A 21,751-nucleotide genomic window follows, 5' to 3' on the forward strand; every position below is an offset into this window, starting at 1 on the left:
ACCTCCCATGTTTTAGTTTGTGCCTATTGCCTCTGCTCCTGTCACTGGGCATCACTGGAAAAAGGCTGGCTCCACCTTCTCTGCATCCTGCCTTCAGGTTTTTATATACATTGATAAAGTCCCCCCTGAGCCTTCTGTTCTCTAGGCTGAACAGTCTCAGCTGTCTCAGTCTTTCCTCATAGGAGACATGCTTCAGTCCCTCCGTCATCCTTGTGGCCTTTCACTGGCCTCTCTCCTGTATGTCCATCTCTCTTGTACTGAGGAGCCCAGAACTGCACACGGTACTGCAGCAGTGGCCTCACCTGTGGTGAATGAAGAAGAAGGATCACCTCCCTCAACCTGCTGGCAATACTTCTCCTAATGCAGCCCAGAATACCATTAGCCTTCTTTGCTGCAAGGGCACTGTGGTGGTTTGGTGTCTGGTGGGGTTTTGGCACGGTTTTGGCAGTGGGGGAGGGGGCTATGAAGGTGGCTCCTGTAAGAGGCTTCGAGAACCTCCCCCAGCTCCAATTTTGGACCCGCCTCTGGCCAAGGCCAGACCAGTGGCATCTCTGCGAACAACTACTTAAGAGTGAAAGAAGCCCTTACTTGCTCTCTGTTTTGTGTGTGTTGGTGAGCGAAGGGGGATGGGAGAGAGACAGCCCTGCGGACACCCGGTCGGTGAGGAAGGGGAGGGGGAGCTGTGCCGCTGCAGAGGTTCCCCTGCGGCCCGCGGTGGGGTGGCGGCTGAGCCCCTGCAGCCCCTGGAGCCCAGCGGTGGCCCAGAGGTCGCCCTGCAGCCCGCGGAGGGCCCCGGGCCGGAGGAGCAGGGACCGGGCCCGGAGCAGAGCGCGGCTGCGGCCGCGCTGGAGCCGCCCGTCGGTGGGAGGGCGGCAGCCCCGGGAGGGACCCGCGCTGGGGGGTTCTGGGGAGCTGCGGCCCCGCGGGAAGGACTCGCGTTGGGGCACTTCCTGGAGGGCTGTCTGCCGGGAGAGGGACCCCGCGGTGGGGCAGGGGAGGGCTGCGAGGGCCCCGCTCCCTGAGGGGGAAGGAGCAGCGGGGACACCTTGTGTCGGACGGACTGTGACCCCCATTCCCTGCCCCCTGCGCTGCTGGGGGGGAAGAGGGAGCAGAGCTGAGCCTGGGGAGACCGGAGGGGGGGAGGGGCAGGAAGGTGTGTTGTATTTCAGACCTGGTTGTATCTCTCATTCTCCTTGATGGTGATGGTTGTTTGTATTAAATGTGTGTTGTTATCCCCACGTTGAGTCTGTCTGTTGCCCGTGACCATGACTGGTGAGTGAGCCCTCCCTGTCCTTTGTCTCGACCCTCAGGCCCTTTTGGTTGTATTTTCTCCTCCCCATCCCTCAGCGGACAGGGTAGGGGTAAGCGAGCGACTGCGTGGTGCTTTTGGAGCCAGCTGGGTAGGCTCAAACCACAACAGGCACATTGCTGGCTCATGTTCAACTTGTTGTCCACCAGGACTCACAGGTCCTTTTCTGCAAAGCTGATCTCCAGCTGGGTGGTTCCCACCATGCACTGGTGTCTGTTGTTCCTCCCGAGGTGCAGGACTTTGCACTTCCCTTTGTTCAACTTCATGAGGTTCCTGCCAGGCCATTTTGGCAGCCCATCAACCTGGCAGCACAACCCTCTGGTATATCAGCCACTCCCCCCAGTTTCGTGTCACCTGCAAACTTGCTGAGGGTACACTCAGCCTCATTGTGCAGATCATGAACGAAGATGTTCAACAGGATCAGGCCCAGTCTTGACCCCTAGGATACACCACCAGTTACTGGCCTGCAACTAGACTTTGCACCACTGATCACCACTCTGGTCCCAGTCATCCACCTCACTGTCTGCACATCCAGCCCATAACCCAACAGCTTCTCTAAGATGCTACAGAAGACAGTGTCAAAAGCCATACTGAAGTCTAGGTAGACAGTAACCACTACTCTGTCCCTGGCTCTCAGGCCATTTCATCACAGAAGTTTAACAAGTTGGTCAAGCATGACTTCCCCTTGGTGAATCCATACTGACTACTCCTGATGCTTGTCATTCACATGCCTGGAAATGATTATCAAGCTTAACCATTTAGTAAGCTTATTCCTTTATTTCAGTAATTTTACAAACGACATCCCCATCATTAAGATTTTCATGTTAGGAAAAAGGTATCAAATTAATAGTGGAACATAGCAAATTCCTGGTACCGTTGCATTATTTATCATTCACCAATGTTTCTAAGTCTTGTCAGGGAAATTATCAAAGAAGAACCTGAAATGGCACTCCTGTACTAAATGAGATCTCCTAACCCTGGATTACTAAAACCAGTATGTCAGTTTTGTTAGCTCTACCAGTTGCCTGACAAATACAGTTGTTCAGTCCTGGCGAACATGGGTTTTCAAAATAATTTAAGGGATCTGAAAGAGAACTGGATGCGTGCCTAAGAATCCTTTTAATCCTCTTAAAAGTTATGATTTCGTATGAGTATTTGCAATAAAAAGAAAAGTGGCTTTAAAGGGACTACCAGCTTTCACTTCTAAGGGAACTCAAAGGAGGCTTATACATAGGCTTCCATAAAGGTCAATTTTCTCACATGTTCAATATGCATGAGATAAACTGAAAGGTTATAAAGACAGCACATAGATGAAACGTTCTCCTGTCCAGCAGAACCCCTTTGTCTTCGTGGGTTTCTCTCTCTTTGCATTGTTACACAATGCCATTCCTAACGAAAATTATTGTGTACTGTCTGCCTTAAGTATTCAAAAATAACAGTTGTGCTGCTGAAACTAAGCTAAAAAAAAATACTGTTTTGAATAATCCAACCAATACCTTAGAAAACTTGTAGATGGTTGCACTTGAATGATTATATTGGAACTGATATTCTTGCTGAGGATCTTTGTTAATGAAAGCAATTTCACACATTTAACTACACCAGTACAAAAATACTGACTTAATTTTGCCTGTAAATGACCTGTGTCAACATGCCCTAAGATGCAGCCCAGCTAGAAGTATTACTACAACTAGATTATGATAGGCACTCCTTTTAACAGCTGTAAGGCACGAGACTGGTTTAAACTTTAGATTTAAGACATTAGGCTGCAGCACCAGCAAAACAATTGCTAAAAACAACGATCCCTACACAGGCACATGTGTCAGCACTTGTGCCACACACGATTTCAACTTTTTTTTCCCCCGTCAGAACAGTTTTCAGACAGATGTATTACATGATCACAGAAAATAGTGGTGTGTCTGGCAGCACCATGAAAGCAGAAAGTTAAACCAGTCTTCTTTTGCTACAGAGGCCCATCAAGCAGAGAAGACAGGAGCAGGCCGTTGGCAAGTGACCCATAACATGAAGAAGAAAGCAACTGCGAAATTGCCCTTTCTGGCAACACTTCCACTAAGTTCATCTCATCCCACAGGGCAACTGCACCCAAGAATACCACCAGAGTTTAGGAAAAGGCAGAATTCAGTATTTACCGACTGAAAAAGACAGATGCCAGAAATAACATTCACATCCTCGCCACTGCAGCGCCTCCTACCAAATCCCAGCAAGCGGCTACTCGTGCTTTACCATCAGAGTATTAACCGCGGCGTCTGGCTGGGCAAACACGTTTGCAAGCCCAAACCCTGCCCGCAGACCCCGCACAGCTCCGGACACACCCGCACCCCACGTCTGCTTCCCGCTTGCGCTCCGAGCAAGCCGCGCATGAAGCGCTCCAGACGCCGCGGCCTTTCAAGCCCGGGGCGCAGGCACGGCTGTGAAACGGCCCAGGGCGGCCCGAGCCGAGACCGCTCGCCAGCAGCCGCGCACAGCGCACACGTGACGCGCGCACACGTGACGCACGCCCAGCGCGCCATGAGGAAGCGGAGCAAGCTCCCTCCCGCCGCTCGACTCCGCACGGCCGCGGCCGCGGCCCCGCCCACTAACGGCCCCAACCGACGCACCCGCTCCCTCCCCCGCCCCCTCCGCACGGTGTAGAAACTGCTGGAACCGCCCGGCCAGGGCCGCGGCTGGCGGATCGCTGCGCCCCTGCACCTCGCGCCCACCCCTCGGCAACGCCCCTCGGCAACGCTCCGCGGCTCCGCGCTCCGCTTCGGGCCCCTGCCGCCGCCCCGCCCCGCCGCTCTCCCGACCACCACCCCCTTACGTAATGCGGCCCTGCAGCTTGCGGGGAAGGGGGGGGGGGGGAGGGCGGGCGCTCGAGTCACGCGGCGGCTCGGCGGTTATGGTGGCGCGGCACGCTATTGGCTGGCCCGGCCACGCCAATGGGGGTTGAGCTGTTAGATTCAAACCGAGCGGGGCGCAGAAGTGGCCGTTAGTCTGCGGGGCTAAGGGGAGAGAGCGGGCTTGGTCGCCGCTGCTGCCTTCGCTGCCTCTCGCTATGGCCCAGAAGCAAATCTACTATTCTGACAAGTACTTTGACGAGCAGTACGAGTACCGGTACGAGACCGTGGGGGAGCGCGGGAGGGCCGGCGGAGGGCATTGGGAACGAGCTCCTACCGGCCCTTCCGGAGGGGGGCGGCTTGGGCAGGCGCCTCTCCTGGGGCCTGTGCGATGCCCTCAAGGGGTAAGCGCCGCTGGTGGCGTGGCTCTGGCTTCCGTGGGCCCAGAGGGGCGTAAAGCCTGCGGGAAGGGGCCGTGCCTTGCCTCTGCCCGTCGGGCTTTTACGTAGCTCTCGACCGGCGGCGGGGAGGACGGTGGGTGATTCGAGCGCTGCGCTCGGCCGGCCCTTCCAGGGCGACCGTTCGGTCAGCGGGCAACGCGAGCCCCGGCCAGAGGGCGCTGACGGAAGCCACAGGGGCGAAGCCCGCCGCGCCTCCCTGGCGCGGCGGCTGTAGCAGAGCTAGGCTGGGGCGGCGCTGCTGGCGGGGAGCTCTTCGTCCCTGCTGAGGCGACGCGGGCGGCGGAGGACACGGGGGGACGGCGGAGGACACGGGGGGACGGCGGAGCCTCTGCCGGGGGAGGCGGGGCTGGGCCGCCCGGGCTGCCTCGGCCTGTGCCTGCGCTCGCTCGTATGCCGTGAGGTGCTGAAGCAGGGAACTTCAGCGTGTTTTGCAGAGCTGAGAATAACGGCTTGTACTGTCTCAGTTCGAGCTGTGAATGTGGGTGAAGCACGCATTTTGATTACCGCATCAGCTTTGAAGGCAGCTCATAAGGCCACATCAAAACATAGTACTAATAAGTGTAGCTCGTAAAGCCTTCGAGACAGTGCTCTATTTGCTAGTTTTTAAAGCTGTGATCATAGCAGTCAGTTCTGGATTATATCTGATACTGTTGAAGTTCAGTCTGCTAGGCTTACTTGAAAGTGCTGCTACAAACCAGGGTATTTTTCCACTGCCTAGAGTGTAGAAAAAAAGTGTCCCTCTTACCTGCTGGCTTAGAGCTCAAAAACAAGACTGAACGCTTTATATTGATAAAGGGTCTTGCAATTGTGGAGAGCATGCTGTATTTTTCTCCTCAGCTGACAGATCAGGCCCTTAAGTGGTGTTCCTTGTCTGTCTTTCTAAAATAGCACTGTGGTCGCTTTGGGAAACAAACTTGGTTACAAAATGCAAAATACAAGCAAGAGTGACTTTATCAATCGTTCTGAAAGTCCAAAGTCCTTTTTCAAATAGCTGATATGATAGCCAACTGCCAGGAACACATACTTCTGTAGCATGATCAGAGCATGCAGAGGAATGAATCTCTTCTAGGAAGCAGGTTGACTGTTGCAGTATACGCTTGCATTACAGATGTAATGTTTATAGACCAAGTGATTTTCAAACTCTGTTCTGGGACAGATGCTTTATAATCAAACCAGTGGTATCAGTCAGCACGCTAGGCCTCTTCATAGGGAATGCTGGTATTCATAACTGAACTTGCTTACTGTCTCTCAGTGTAGATCTGTGTGACTTTTATGGAGTAGTGTACACAGGCAATTAGTGTGTGTACTGTGTGTTTAATAATTATACCTCCACAGACATGTGATGCTGCCAAGAGAACTTTCAAAGCAAGTGCCAAAATCCCATCTAATGTCTGAAGAGGAGTGGAGAAGACTTGGTGTTCAGCAAAGTCTTGGCTGGGTCCACTATATGATCCATGAGCCAGGTAAGCACATCTAGACAGAATTAGATGAACAAAAGTGTCCAAAACATCAACTGCTGGTGCTCAACTAAACACAGTGTAATTGTGTGTAATTGCTCCTGCTGTGGAATCCAGCTGGAATTCACTACTGAATGGTTAGACTCCTCTTATCTCTGTGCTGTTTTAGCCGTTTGTCAACAAATGCAACATAACAGCCTTTATTTTAAACCTTCATGTCTTGCTCCCAGAACTGCAAAATGCTAGCCTTGTCTCAGGCACATGCAGTCTATCACTAGACAAAAACATGCCAGACTGGAAACTGTTCCTACCTCTGCCTATAGAAATAAGCTCATACCAATACTAACTAAAAGTACTCTTAATTTTTTTTCAGAACTTCCTTCCTGTAAGTATCTTAAGTTTATAATGTTGCCAACATTTGGTGTGAAACTTTTTTAAAAGTACCTGTTTGACTGTTGTAAGCTTACTACAAAGTTGGTCTGTTAATACTACACATGGGGCCATATTTGTGGACTTCTTAATCTGTTTATTATTTGACATCAGGCTTTAACTATTCTTTAAGACTTCTTAAATGGAAGAAACCTCTGTAATAAGACTGAGGGAACAGACTGACACTTTGTTCAATTTTATCTCTGCAGAACCACATATTCTTCTCTTCAGAAGACCTCTTCCAAAGAATGAGCAGAAATGAACCATTGTCTATAAATCTTCTAAATCTTCTGGAACTATGTATATGAGTGTATATATGTTGGTAGTATTCAGTGAGTACTTTTAAAATGTACAAAACATGCATCCATACCTGTGCATAAGCTGTATTATTCACAGCAACAAATGCAATTCCAAGTAGGCTGCTATGGTATTCAAAGAGTGATGACATTATCTTCTTTACTGTTAATGTAAGTGCCTATCTGACTTTTCAGTGATTTTTTTTTTAAATTAAGGTTTAATTGCATCTTTTGACTGGTTAGTCACTTGTCACCTGTGTTCAGTAACGTGCACTGAGCTTTTCTGCTGAACTGTAGCATGTTCAAATACAATGGCTTACCTGTTTAGTAGTAAGCATAAATAAATAAACTATTTTAATGCTCTATAAAACCGAAGTGCTAGAGTTCTAATTAATCAGAGAAAACAAATACTCATTCTCTAACATGTTAAGAATGCCTGCTTCAGAAAAAAATTAACTTGGTGAACCTATGTTTGTTCTCTGCAAGAATTATTTTGCGCCACAGGCCAAAGTTCCTAACCCTGATTTGAACTGGGGACTGCAGGCACTCTAAAGGAAGCTGGCTGTGGTGGGTAGTACTCAAACTGGCTTCTGATGTGCTCGAATTAATGGGGCTCTGCAGCTGATGCAGGTTATAATGGGATTAATTACTCTGCAATGATGACTTGTCATCCTGCTTCTCCCAAGGTGTCTGGTGATGGGACGCAAGGTAACAGCTTAATGCAAGTTCAGATTGGATATTGGGAGAAAGTTCTTCACTGAGATTGGGGTCAAGCACTGGACTGCTGGGGAAGTGGTCATGGCCCCAAGCCTGCTGATGTTCAAGAAATGTTTGGATAACGCCCTCAGAGATATGGTTTAAGCTTGAGGTTCTTCTGTGTGGAATCAGGAGCTGCTGTTGATCCTTGTGAGTCCCTTCCAACGCAGGATATTCAATGATGACTGGGTATAACTTGTCTTAAGGTGTTAAGTAGCATTTTTATTTTATATTTCATAGGCTGCAAGCTTTTTAGCCTGGAGTCTTAGCCTGCACTTCCTGTCTTGCATACAGTTTTCTTCTTGGATGCTAGATTGTCCTCTGTCTTTGTGTGGGCAGTAGGGATTTAGAAGTGTTGTCCAAGTAAACAAAGTGCTTTTCATCTGATGAAAGCAGCTGCTGGTTGTAGGACAGTATCAACTCTGTTTCCTCACCAGTACAAGGGCAGGGCTAACACAGTGAAACTGATCAGTCCTGGTTTAGGAAGCTCTGTGACAGCAAAGGTGATGTGCTGGATGGGTTTGATCTGCCAGTTGCATCGAAATGGTAATGGCATCGTGGGAACCTGTACTAGTAGCCATACATTCAGACTTTTTAAAAAAGGTGCTGTGGTATATATGGTGTTTAAGTAACTGTACAGTACCAGTGATCGTGTCTGGTTCATTTCAAATGTGAGCAAGTGTTACAGTCGTGTAGATCTTGGAAAGCCAACAACTCCAGGGACATCTGCATGTATCCTGCCTGATAAAGCATGTGCTCTCCCTCGTATAATGTATGCCTGTCATTAAGGTTGTTATGATGATGGCCAGAGGTAAGTAACCTGCCAAATTTGGTGAGGAAAATAACCCTCGCAGTCATTCTTCTAACGTTGCTAGAGATGTCTATCTAGTCAAACGGTCTGTAGCAGGCCCTCGGTGCTGAAGTGTAAGCTCTGTACTCTTGCCCTGCAGACTGAGGCTCTCCAAGGGCCAAGCAGACACCTCGGTTAGAAGAACCCTCAGCAAGAATATCAGGGGGATGGGCTTCAGCCACGCTTTTCCCCAGGGCTTTAGCACCAACGTCCTGGACGTTGTCTTTCGATGTCCCACTGCCATGGGTGATCCTTGGCGGGCGGGGGAAGAAGATCGGCCGCACGTCACCGTAGGCCGGCTCAAGCTCAGGCAGAAACGAGCGCCAGCCGCTGCCCGTGCGCGTCCGCCCGGCGCCGGGCCGCTCTCCGCACAGCAGCAGCAGGGCCTGCTCGTGCCCCCAGCGCGCAGCCGCGAGCTACGTGGCCGCCGCCCGCCCCGGCCGGGCTCGGAAAACCGCGCTGGGCGCCGGGCGGTGTCGCGACGCCACTGCCTCGCTCCCTCGGCGGGGACGTCATCGCGGCGCGCCCTGGCGCCGCGCACGGGCGGGCAGTGCAGCGGTCTGCGGTGGGGCGGGGACCGCGGCCCGCCCGCGCCATGTCCGCGGAGGGGCGGCCGGGCTCGGGCCGAGGCGGCGAGGTAAGGGCGCCGGCAGCAGCTCCTCGCGGTCCCCCGCTCCCTCCCCCGCTCCCGCCAGCCTGTTGCGTAGCGGCGGTGCCGAGCCTCCCCCCGGCGCTGGAGCCGCGGGCGGCCTGTCTCGGCCAGCCGCACCCCGGGGCCGCGGCCGGCTGCCTTTCACCCACCCGGCGGCCGGGCCGGCGGCAGCCGAGGACTGCCGGCGCAGGGGCGGCCCCGCCGGGCCGAGCGCTCCGCCTGTGTTCGGGCCTCCGCCGGGGCGAGGCGGGTGGCTCGCACCGCGCCTTGAGTCAGCTGCTAGGTCGGAGCAGGGGAGGGAGTCCTGGAAGGGCCGGACGGGGGGTGAGGGGCGGCTCGGGGTGATGCACTTCCACTCCTTGGGAGGGGGAGCCGGAGACGTCACTTCCAGTGAGCCTGAAAGCCACTTCTTGCCCACAGAGTGGGGAGGCTGCTGCGAGGGCAGGCGCGCGTCCCCGTCGCGTCCCCGTCACCGTAGAGATGGGTGCACGCGTTCTAACGGTGACGCCGGCGTGCGTTTCACGTGGACGTGCTTTCTGGTCGGGCGCGGGGGTGTTTAAAGTTAGCGATCAGCCTGCCGTCGCAGTTGCTTCGTGGGATACACTGCGTGTTTAGTGACTAAGGTGTTCTCGATAGTTGTTCAATAGCGCTTTGCTTTAATTACCTCACAAGCTTATGCTTTACATCTGTTAGTGCTCTTAACTGTTCCAGTTCCGCGTTTTACGTGTAAGGGTTACCATGGAAGTCCATTGTCGATTCGGGTCTGCCTGGTAATTTGAGCAACGGAAGAGTTTGCAGTTATTTGTAATTTACTTTAGGCTGTTAGAGCTCTTCAAATGTTTACGATGCAAGTGACTGCTGAGCCACTAGAGGATGCAGGGAGTCTAGTTCATATGCTCAAGCACTGAAATTACCGTTCAAATATTTTAAAAAGTCCTATGTGTTATTCAGTTATTGAAATTGTCTTTGACAAGTGAAAAAAATCCCGGTTTTCATTTAGTGTATTAGTTATCCCAAAATACACAATCAACTGTAGGAATTACTTGTGGCATGTATTAGGGTGAGTAAAGCCGTGTAACACTGTAATGGCAGTATTCTGAGTCTCATTTCAATGCCGCTCTATATATACATATCCATTTTCAGTTGATGGTGATTCACATTAACAGATTTGTGTTGTGCAAGAAATGAGAAGGTTATATAATTAAGTATTCATTTCAGATAGCCTGCCTTAAAATACAGACATACACAAAGCTATTGTTACATACTTCCTGAGTTTGATTTTACAGTAGTGCTAGTATATTTTATGAATTTTAGCTTATATTGTTCAAAACTAAAATAAGAATTTGTATGTTAGTATTTACTGTATCTTGTGTTAAGCAAGCCTCTGTCCTTTCCATAATTGACCTTTGTGAGTATTTCACGATAAATATGGGTGTTAAAGGAAATAACTTCCCAGTGCAGTCACATTTCTCTTAGAATTCCTTGGCTTTATTTCCTAGTCTTCCTCCATTTCCTTTTGGTGAGCTTTATTGTTTTGCATGTTTTGTTAGAAGAGAGCAAACTAACGCTTTCCTATGACAGTTAAGCTCACAAGGATGAGTGTTTTAACATTAATCTCCAAATGCATGTAGCCAAAAAACGTTTTGTTTCTCAGGGCATCAAGTTGTCAGCAGAGGTCAAACCATTTGTTCCAAAACATGCGGCGGTAACTGTGGCATGGTCAGAACCCTCAGAAGCATGTGTCTTTCCTAGGTACTTAACTACATGCTACCCATTTGTTCAGGAACCATCTTTGGATAAGTATGTCTATTTTATGAATCTTATTTCTTGGGGGATTTTAACCTTCTGGTTTTGGACATTGAATACTCTTAGGAAGTCAAAGCTCTGATACATTAATATTCTAACTGTAGAAACACTTGTGCATTATCTTCGTGATTTAGGTTTTTGCATTTATGTTCTTAGGGTATATGTCTGGTATATGTCTCCCGTTTTGTTACAGAGCGTTAAGGAGGATTTGTTGTTCTGTAATGATTGATTTGGCTTCTTTGTGCTTCGGAAGGAGCTGAATCCAGTCCTCGGGTGAAAGAATGGTTGTGTTGTGACAAGGGTGGGGTAAATGTAGTCATATAAAAGGAAGAAGAAGATCTTCCAAGAAGGTTTCTTGTGCTGTAAAACATTTAAATAATGTAAGGGGCTTCTCCTGGATCTCCACTCCACAACCCATGCATCCCCAGAAAGGAAGTTTTAGTAAGAATGCTACAGGTTTCTAAAAGTTTTTTTCTAATAAGGCCTGAAAAAAAAAAAAGGCATTCATGGTAGACTTACAAAAGTGTTGTTAACGCCAGAGCAAGCTATAAAAAAGCGGTGTAGTAGGATAGGAAGTATATAAGTCTTGTAAGACTCTTGTGATTGTATAGTTTTCTAGTTGCTTCTCAGAACTCTAAGCATTGGAATAATTTTGCAATTAGTGCAGTTACTATTGGTGCATCCTGACAAGTTCAGTTAGAGCCTTAGTGAACACGTTCATTGTAGGCCTTCATTTTATGCTACAGGAAATGTCAGTATATTCAACTCATTTTGATTTGTAGTAGAAATTTAACATTTGAGGTGAGTATGGCCTGATCTATGCATTAGAAAAAAAACAGCATTAGCATTAAATCAATTAGCATTAAAAAAAGCACAGCAGACAGCAGCAATATTCTGATGAATGTTTTGCCTTGTTGGGACTGAGCCATAGTTGGTTTTTTTTTGACTCTCATTTCTTTCTCTTCTTCTGTGTGTGTAAACGGTGATTGCAAGAGTTGTTTTCGCTACAGTCTATCAGAATTGCAACAGGCAGTAAGAAATGTGTTATCTGAAGTCTCTAGTTCTGACAAGAAGGTTTCTCTGGTTTTCGTTATCTACCAAGATCTAGAAGTTGGCCACTTCACAGTGAATAGCTTTAAAAATTAAATGCAGCTTTCTTAAGCTGAGAAATTTCCTTTCTCCCTAATAAAATTCGGATCTCGGCATAGTTTCTGTATGGAATGTAGGAGGAAATCGGAAGGGAAATTTGAGTGTATATTTGAAGGAAAAAGACATGCCCTAGACTTGTGTTTTCATAAACAGTGATGGTTAAATGCAGGTCAGTTAATGGTTATCTGACAATTCTGTATTGTATTTCGTGTATGCCTTATACCTGGTAAGGTGCCATACTCCTGCCTTGTCATTAAGGCATTTGAAGACACGTTTTACTCTTTAATGTTTGTATTTTTGCGGTCAAGTATGTAATGCATGTCATGTAGTTATACTGTACTTTTGGTTTGTTTCACAAGAAAAAGCCTACCAAATGTAAGTACCAAGAATCTTGATAACCTTAAACAGAAATGAGGACTAGTAACTGCAAAGCAGACTAGCTTTGAAACTTAGATAACACCTCTGTTTTAAAATATTTGCCGAACTGAGTGTTTTCCCAAAACAAAATTAATTATTTTTAAAGCAATCTATAGCAGTGAGTAAATACTTAATTGAAGTAACATGGAATAGTTTTCTTCTGAAATAATAGCTTTCTTGTTAAACAAATTCTTCAGCCAAGGAATGATATCTTTATCTAGGCAACAAGTATATGCTGAAGATTTGCCCCGGGATGACTTCTCATCTCTTTCTCAATGTCCATCACATAGTGTTCTGGGAGATCCTGCCTTCCGCGAATACTCCAGCTGCTGTTACTCACCTGATGTTGTTTCAAATGTATATCCAGTAGCTGGCTTACAATATCATTCTAACAACTCAACACACTATAATGGTTCAGGAATAGTCAGTGAATCTGCTGAGCAAACGTATCCAATCAAACAAGAAAGTAAGAATCTTTCAAAGGTGAGCAAATACATGGTTTTTTAAAAATTAAATTCTTATTTTAAATCAGTCTTTCTAAATGTTTGGTTCATTTTTTTTGAAGTGAATAATCACTCTCTATTCTTGTAGTGATAATGAATGGCATTTAAAGAGGATGGTAGTAATGTGCCCAACTTCAGATTTCAAAAAAGTTCATGATATTCTACAGTTCAAATTAATACAGTTTTTCGAGCAGTATTTTTACATGATGGGAATTTAATTCTTCTTCCTCAGAAAGCAGCATCTGGCTGCCAAAAAAAAAGGCCATTCATTTGTGAACTATGCTTTCCTTTGTTTACAAGAGGGGGGGAGCGGGGAAGTGCTTTTTTTTGAGCCCAGAGGCAGCTTCCAGGAACCTGAGTTGAGAGACCTGGTGGCTGTCATCAGCTATGTGGCTGATAAGCGATGAGACCACATCTGTCGTTGAAGGATTTCCAAGACCTGCTACAGGTAGAAGACAATCCACAAGAGAGTAGGAACTTCTGTTGGTGTGGAGAGGGAAGAAAGGTTGATGTTAGAAATGTTTTCTCTCAATCAAAAATAAGCCAGATATTCAGCAAACATCTTTCATTTTTGATGTGTGCCTGTTTGGGGATAACTTTCCTGAAACTTGGGTAATGTTTTCAAACCAAAACCAGACAAACTCCTCAAAATATAAAAATCAGGAAAAAAACCAAATGTATTATTAACCCATTTCCTTCTGTGGGTAGACATTGTGTCTCTTGTTTCCAATAGGTTCAAGTAATCTGTTCTCCAGTCACATCCTTCTGGTGGACCTTACTCCCCAGGCAGCGACCTCGTAACTTCACTGTGGTCAAGCCTGTGTACAGGAAGTTGTAAGATTAGGCCCTAAGCATGCGTTACTAGACATAAAACACAAAAGCTAGGCACCTAAAACTAGTAGTTCTCTTGCTGAGAGAAAAGTCAAATACTGAAGCTGTCTGGGGAGATGATTATCTCGGCCTTAGCACAGGTGAAGAATAAACTTAGTTTAGCTTCCAGGAGGAGTTCTGTGTCTTTGTAGGGGCTTGGGCTGAGCTGTGTAGTATTTGACAATCTTTTTGTTATTGTTTCCTGTCCTTTTTTTTTTGTTTTGTTTTGTTTTGTGATCTTGAAGAGAAATTTTTCCTATTTGCGACTTTGTGTTAATTGATCCCATATCCTGAAGCTTTAGCAGTTTAGCTTTGGGAGTCAGGAAGTGCATTGTCATCCCACCCAAGAAAATCATGTTGCTGCCAGATGTGCTTCGAATTTAGTCCAGCATCCTGTAATCAGAAAGAGTTAAGCTACTCATCTGGGTTGATAACTTTGCATAAGATGCAAGCCTAGTGCTTGTTCCTTGACTGCCATACTGATTCCTGAGCCCAGTTCTGCCAAACTATGTCTCTTGCGAGAATCACAAGGCTTTCAGGGCCTTACAGAATAGGTAAATATGTTTCCTTTACTGCGATCATATAGGTGTATCTTTTCTAATTACTTTCCATCTGCTCCGAGTGTTTTAGATGTTGTGACATCAGTCTTGCCTAGTTTTGCCTGTAATACGTAGTTTAGTCGAAAGGTTGGAATGCTTTTAAAATTTTAGCCCTGTTGTAGAAGAAACTTGGTTTTAGAAAATCAGACTGGATAATTTAAGACCAAACCATTTTAAACTATTGGAAATGCTCTTATCAGTAAGATCTTAAAAGTACAGTTGTCTAGAAACCTATGGAATAATCCCTCTTGCTTGGGCTATAATATGTGCTAAAAATGGCACAATTAACAAGGTAGATAAAATTAAATAGCAGATCTTTAACCAGCTCTTCCTGTTTCTATTGATTTTTTTGTGGTTATGGTGTACTAACTGCTTATGTTGTATTGGTGGTCAAGCTCCAGATGCAGAGGTAGTTAACTGTAACTCAAGTTAAGGGAAGCTTGATGACTTTACAAAGTTCAAGTAAAATCAGCTAAATATGTCACAAATACTTGCAGCAGAGGAGATCAAAAGAGGGTGAGAAAATATTAGACAAGAAAAGGCATGATGGAGATGACTCTTCTGTCAGAATTCTGAGCAGGACTTCGTTCCAGACCTCCGCATGCAGCAGAGATTCCATGAAGCCAGGTAAAAAATGTGTTGTTTGCTTAGAAACACATTGAATACCTGTAATGGTGTAAAATGGTTGACTGTGCTATAACCTCCAGTTTGTGACCATGTTTCTAAATATAGAATAATTAAGGACAGGTTTTCTTTCCTGTGTGACTTTTTGACAAGGGATGGTGACTTGCATCTTTTTGCCAATTGAACAAGTTCATGTAAACTGATACGAAAAATTTCCTAAGCAAGCATCTGAATTTACAGTTGCTTGTTGAGTCAGTGTTGTATATACACGTTGGTTATAAATGCTAGGTTGTTTTTTTAATATAAGCATGTAGCAGTAGCTCTTGTGACAATGACTGTAGTTATGTCAACTAGTGCACTATAAAATATACCTAGAAATGATCACAAGCAGGTTTAATTATTTAGACTTTACATGCTTTATTCAGACAGGTTCAGTAAAACTACAAACAAGAAGTCAACTCAGACTCCAAAAACAGAGTCTCTTCCTGTACCCACACTGGAAGCTACCGTTCTGGATTTCCACAAGTCACAGAGTTTGGGAAGCAGTGAGATACTGAATGTGCAGCATAGAAGTGGACCAATAAGTTCAGCGGAAAGTAACGTTATGTGCCTTAGTCAACCACAGATGTCTCTCTTATTGAACACAGAGGTTAGCTGATGGTTTCATGTTGCAGAAGTCATAAAAATACAACTCATCTAAAGTTCAGGCATTTCTGAATGCAAGTATTTTGTATTCAGTATGGTAGTGAGCTGTTTAAGGACCTTGCAAGCAAGCAGTTTCAGAGCTAGAGGTTTTATGGTTCTTTTTGTAGATGGTGTCAGTGCACTCTGTCTCCTCTTTTCCTCTTTCTCACTGTTCTTTCCTTGTCTGTGCTGCCAGTAGGTAGGGGAAGGCCAAGTACCCTTAGAATTTAGACTGGTACTGCTATAGTCTAGAGTGCTAGCTTGCCTATGCAGAGCACGTATGGTCCTGAGGTTTCTTAACAGCTTCTTGTTTTCTCTCTCACCCAGAAATAATAGTAACCTGTCACTTCTCCAACACTTTCAACAGATTTAAAAAAAAAAAAAAAAAAGGCAACAAAAAAACTCTGGGGTATTGTACATAATTGCTTTGTGCTAAAGGATAGAAATAAGAAACAATTCCAGAAGGAGGAAAAAATATTAAGACATAAACATTTGACTTTATTATTCTTCTTGATTTCCTTAATTCCCTACTTGTTATTAAATGTAACACTGACACATTAATCAGTATGTCATGTGTATTGAATCAGAGTTGTCAACAGTGGTTAAAATTAAGAATTTTGAAGGATCCAAACAGCATAATATTTCCAGTACCTCTTAGTAGAAAACTGCCTGTGATGGAAAAAAAGACCTTTCTGCTGTTACTTGAGTTTCCTTTTTCATTGCTAGTTTGAGTTTGATGATGGACTTGGTTTTTCATGTACTTGGAACATTAAAACGTTTTCTTGTTCATTCTTAGAATCATTGTTTGGATGCTTTTGTAAAATGTTAAGAAGGCATCATCTTGCTTGTACAGCAGTGAAGAGGCATCTGCTTATATTTTGTAATGCTATAAGGTCAAAGTGATGGTTCCACTAAGAAAAGAAACAGAAATCAGGCTACAAAATTCCTTATGCCTTTATCTGTGCACGGGTTGAGGATTTTTTAATTTCTGGGGTTTTTTTATGTTTAGCTTGTTTAAGTCAGTGATCTTAATCCTACTTTCGTCATACTTGACTATCTGTTTTACAGGAAGATACCTCTGTGGAACGCGAAGCTTCATCAAAATCTTTAGGTGAAACGGTAGCCAGCTTAATTCCGTCTTCATTTGACAGTAGAGGTAAGTGCTCCAGGCACAAATTATTTGCCTCTATTTTAACTGCTTGCATCTCATAAGTTTGGAAAACTAAAGTGTTCTAAGGAAGCTGTTCATATGTAAAGTAAAAAAGGAATTAAACAACAAGCTCATTACAAAAGAAAAAAAAAAAGGCAAATAAAGCTGTATCAGTTTCTTTCAAATGGGATGACCACTTATAGCTTATTCTTGCTTATAGATTTCATCAGATCAAAACTGGAATTACCTTCCTTCTCTGTTTCATTGATGCTTAAGGGCAAATTCTGTAGTAGCCTATTGTGTTGTCTAAGAGGAGAGGAAGTAATGTATATTGATTATTGGAAGTCTGTTGAGTCATTTTCATATTTTTTTTTCAAGAATAAATGAGGGATAAATATTTGATCGTTTTTGATAAGCAGATTTGTTTTAAGTAGCTGGCAGTCTAGAGTCTAGTATGTACCTTAAAAATTACTCTGTGGCATATGTTATATCTGTCAAGCCTGTTAACCAAAGGATAGCTGTGGAGAACTTTGATGCTGAAATATCCCCTTTTTTGTTTTGTTTACCTGTTGTCTGGCTGTGGGGGTGCAGAACTTTTTAAATTTCTTTTAAATTGCCACAAACTATCAAGTGACTAGTTTCAAGTAAGTATTTAAATTTAATTGGAATATTTAAATCCAGAATTATGTGAAAATTCAGTTCAGCAGGACTCTGTCTTGGATGTGTGACATGCATTATGCCTTGAATTGTCTTAAGTGCCTCTCAAGGGATTTCTGTGTATACGCACCAGACACGTGTCAGTCTGCACAGTTCAGTCCTTCCCACTGACTTCAGTAAGGATTAGAAAGGACAGGTTAGTCTGCTGAAGTACCTTGAAGGGCCCTCTAAGTTAAAGTTATTCCAGAAATGTTAAAGTAATCTGATAATGTTTTTTCTTCAAATGCTATCCTAACTTCCTGTCCCCCAGAATAAAGTAGCAGTTTGTGGTGGGTTGACCTTGGCTGGCAGCCAGACTCCCACCCGGCTGCTCTCTCACTCTCCCTCCTCAGCAGGACAGGAAGAGAAAATCAGGTATGAAAGCTTGTGGGTCAAGACAAGGACAGGGACATTGCTTACCAGTCACCCATCGCGGGCAAAGCAGACTCGACCTGGCAAAGATTAATTTGTTGCAAATTAAAAATAGAGTAGGATGGTGAGAAACAAAAACAAAACTATAAACACTTTCACCCCACTCTGTCTTCTTCGCGGGCTCATCTTTACTCCTTCATCTGAACTGTTCTACCTCCTCCCTGCCCTGAGTGGCGCAAGGGGATGGGAGCTGCAGTCAGTTCATAACAGCTCTTCTCTGCCAGTCCTTCCTCTGCAGGGGGACAGCCTGCTCCACCATGGTCGTCTTCAGGGGCTGCAGGAATCACTGCTCTGCTCCAGTGCCTGGAGCACCTTTCCCACCTCCTTCTTCGCTGCCTGGTGTCTGCAGAGTTGTTTCACATTTTTTTCCTTAACCCTCCCTCTCACAACTCCTGCACAATAATTTTTACCCTTTCTTAAATATCTTACCATTTAGGCGCCACCAGTGTCACTGATGGGCTTAGCTTTGTCTGGCATTAGGTCTGTTTTGGAGCCAACTGGGCCTGGCAGTGTCCCATCTTCTCACAGAGGCCACCCCTACAGCCTCCCCCCACTACCGAAACCTTGCTGTGTAAACCCGTTACGCTATTTACATGCTCACTGAAAGTTTTCCTCATTCTTAACAAAAATTTAGATAAGTGTGAGTTCTTTCAAAACTTTGATACCTCTGAGAGGTAGTGGATGAAATTCTTGTACACTGATGCACATTAGGAAGTCTTTCATCTGGCACATATGTCTATAAAACCAGGAAGTTTTAGAGAGTAGAAAGTACTGATGCGGCCTTGTGCATGAAAGCTGTATGACTGAGTGGGTTAAATATTAAAGGCATATTTTATATGTAAATATAGCAGAAGTTCATTATTTTAAAGAAGAATAGCTTAGAAAATGAGCATGGAATTATTTGTATGTAACTAGCATGACACAGTATATATTTCCAATTATAATTCAGTTGAGGTACATGTGTGTATATAGTGCTGGACAATAAATGGAGTAAATTCTAGTAAGCTTTCTGGAAAAATGAAATGTGTGAGTGAGTGTCTTATTTCAGTCCTTCCTCAGAAGGAATATGGCTCTCTGTTGTATTTGCTAGTCCTTGATTAATTCATTACTGATCCTTTTTCTTTTGGATATTTGAGAAATATGTTTGAGACATCTTTGTGTATTGCTTTTTGCCCAGCAGCATTTACTGCGCCACCTGCAGATGGCTCTGCTCAGCCACATGTGTCTTGGGCTATGGTACTTTCACAGCCCCCAAAGAAAATTGTGTCATCACCAGCAACTGAAGGTCTTTCTGAAGGCAAAGGGAAGGAGGATAATGAAGCAAAGGTACTTGAGAATTGTCTGCTATAAACTAATTTCTGTCACTGTGTGATTGTGTCTTTTGATGTGAGACATCGCCATTTTTTTCCTAGGCTCCGTGCAGCGTCGCTGCTAAGAAGTAATGTAAAGTCACTTTGTCCTTATTAGAATTTTTCTTCTCTAGTAGTGGAAAAGAATAACAGGATGTCAAAAAGACAGTGCTACTCGAGCAATACGAATTCCAACTTTTAGGCTGGACTTTTTTCAGATTCCTGACCCTCAGAATGAGACATGAAACATGGAACTCCTCCCTTATTTGGACGGATATTTCCTATTGAAATCTCAGTAGTCCCAATACATTCCAATAGCTGTGCAATATGTTTCAAATAAAGAGCTTTTGCAGTAGCTCTGAAGTTCTAAGAGATCCTGACTTTGGCTTGTCCACTTAATGTCCTAGCCTGAATTGATTAAGATACTCTTTAGTTTTATAAGTTTGGTCACTGGCATTTATTTTGATAGGTGGTGTTGAAATAAATGAATTTCTAATGGTAACACCTCATGATTTTTTTCAGCAGGTAGAAACAAAAAATAATGCTAGTGAAACCGAGCCTGAAGAAGGGTCAGAAAAGAAGAAGAAAAAGAAGAAAAAGAAGAAAAAAACAAAGTCACCCACTGATGTAGAGAAACCTCGAAATGAATCTACTAAAATACAGGAACCACCAAGGATTGAGGTACAGTGAAGAGGTTTTTGTTGTTCTTTTAAGTGTTATGAGTGTATTGGAAGACTGTGTGTTAACACAGCTTTGTACAAATTTAAGTTCAAATCCTATTTGTAGAGGATATTGGTCCAGGTCCGTTACGGTTGAGGTGTTTCTCAGAAGTTACTGGTGGGGAACAGTTGTGCCTTTTGACTTACCACATATTCAGTGGGCACAGAATGCAGAAGTGACTTCGGAGCAGATTTGGAATGATGCATCTGAGAGTCCGGATGTTAACAGAGTACAATAAAAGTCAAATTTCCTAAATTAAAAATATTCTGTATTAACTGTTGCAGAAAGCAAAGTGCTTTCCAGTAATAGGGGGTATACTGCGTACCATAGTGTGCCACAGTTTTGAAGAATGTGGTACTGATAGTACAGTTCTACCCATCTCACATCTGGAAGTAATTTCTATGTAACACAGTTGTCACTGCTTACATTTCTGATTGCTAATTCCAGGTTTTTTTTCAAATTTATGTAACTGTAATATACATATTAGTATTTTGATACTTTTGTGCGTCAATATTTTGAAAGCTTTAGGCTCTCACACATTAGAGAATTGTTGTATGGTGTGTGGTTTAACAGTGCTTCATTGAAAGCCCTGTATTGTACAGCACAATGAACATGTGTCAGTTTATATGTCTGATCTAGTGTACGTAATGTGCAGTCTGTGAAATGACGGCCTAAAGAGCCTTCTGGCTGGCTTCTGTTCTGTACGTTTTAGTGTCGAACATGGAGCAGAACTGTGGCTACACGTTCTTTTCATTGTGTGGTTCATTGTCCTGGAATGACACAAGAAATTACCTTTTACAGACTTTTTGTTAGAGAATTATGGGTGGAATCAAAGACCTGCAGGTTCTTTTCCTCATGAGAACACCCCCTTTTTTACTATATGCTACCATACAGTGTCTGACTTGTGAAAGACTTACAATCTGAACAGAAAGAGAATAGCAGGAGCCATGGAAAATAGTAGGAAGATAGTTTGACTATTGAAGACAAAAGTGGAAAAAAATGGCGTGAAATCATGGAACAGGACATATGCATTGCACTGAAATCCATGATGAGGATGCAGGAAATGTTGTGGCAGCTGGGGACCGCTTTCAGACCTTCCTGGTTTGCTGGGAATGCTTGTGTGCCCATCAGTTTGAAAAATAGTTGAGATGCTTATATGATGCCCTTGAAATAGAAGAGCATGAAAGGAACATACACATGGAATGTCTGGGCACCCAGGGAATTTAAGAAGGTTTTGTTATGTGCAGCAGCTCACTGGAGCGGTATATTGGATTGCTTACTAGTTTTATAAAAGTCACTCTTTTATAGACAACTGTTAATAAGCATAAATGGATGCATTTAGGGAAAAATAATCCTTTTTTTTCCAGTGACAGGCCCTGAGCTAGGTATTTTCCCTGAGGGGAAAAAAGTTGAAGCTGCTGTTGATAATCAGGTCAGTGCTGGTAGTACTGGTCAAACATGCAAACAGTGCTGGGAATTATGAGGAAAGTAGAAAAGAAAATGGATTATAAGAATATGTAAATCCAGGATGTATCTGATCTAAATATAGTGTGGATTTTGTTTTTGTTTGTTTCCTCCACTCCTTAAAAAATATACATACTTGATCTAAAAAAGACAGGCAAAAGCCTAGAAATAATCAAAGGTATGAAGCAATTTCTGTGGGAAGCAAGACTGAATAAACTAGGTCTTCTCAGTCTGTAAAATAGAC

At 44.4% G+C, this 21,751-nt stretch overlaps 2 protein-coding genes across 3 annotated transcripts in view; both read left to right on the plus strand.

Annotated features, from left to right (window-relative positions):
• Positions 1 to 4,265: 4,265 nt before the first annotated feature.
• Positions 4,266 to 7,156, plus strand: CKS2 (CDC28 protein kinase regulatory subunit 2). The gene is made up of 3 exons (XM_009960775.2): positions 4,266 to 4,420; positions 5,940 to 6,067; positions 6,700 to 7,156. The coding sequence occupies exons 1-3, from the start codon at positions 4,362 to 4,364 to the stop codon at positions 6,750 to 6,752; spliced, it is 240 nt and encodes a 79-aa protein (XP_009959077.1). The 5' UTR covers positions 4,266 to 4,361; the 3' UTR covers positions 6,753 to 7,156.
• A 1,831-nt stretch (positions 7,157 to 8,987) lies between these two features.
• SECISBP2 (SECIS binding protein 2) overlaps positions 8,988 to 21,751 on the plus strand; it is a 28,011-nt gene continuing 15,247 nt past the window's right edge. Inside the window, exons 1-8 of one of the 2 annotated variants that reach the window (XM_086479162.1) lie at positions 8,988 to 9,029; positions 10,699 to 10,844; positions 12,707 to 12,899; positions 14,886 to 15,015; positions 15,438 to 15,661; positions 16,765 to 16,852; positions 19,155 to 19,300; positions 19,846 to 20,004. In XM_086479162.1, coding sequence (XP_086335288.1) covers positions 8,988 to 9,029; positions 10,699 to 10,844; positions 12,707 to 12,899; positions 14,886 to 15,015; positions 15,438 to 15,661; positions 16,765 to 16,852; positions 19,155 to 19,300; positions 19,846 to 20,004 — 1,128 coding nt within the window. Of the gene's footprint in view, positions 9,030 to 10,698; positions 10,845 to 12,706; positions 12,900 to 14,885; positions 15,016 to 15,437; positions 15,662 to 16,764; positions 16,853 to 19,151; positions 19,301 to 19,845; positions 20,005 to 21,751 lie in introns of those variants that run through there. The other variant, XM_086479163.1, reaches the window with a different exon arrangement.

The sequence above is a fragment of the Leptosomus discolor genome, chromosome Z (assembly GCF_034619465.1).
Source record: "Leptosomus discolor isolate bLepDis1 chromosome Z, bLepDis1.hap2, whole genome shotgun sequence".
In the NCBI taxonomy this organism is placed as follows: domain Eukaryota; kingdom Metazoa; phylum Chordata; class Aves; order Leptosomiformes; family Leptosomidae; genus Leptosomus; species Leptosomus discolor.

Bases quoted from the DNA above. Each gene is read 5' to 3' on its own strand.
- CKS2 (XM_009960775.2), top strand. From the start codon at position 4,362: ATGGCCCAGAAGCAAATCTACTATTCTGACAAGTACTTTGACGAGCAG. The intron at 4,421-5,939 runs GTACGAGACCGT...ATACCTCCACAG, and splicing joins GACGAGCAGTACGAGTACCG to ACATGTGATGCTGCCAAGAG. The intron at 6,068-6,699 runs GTAAGCACATCT...TTATCTCTGCAG, and splicing joins CTATATGATCCATGAGCCAG to AACCACATATTCTTCTCTTC.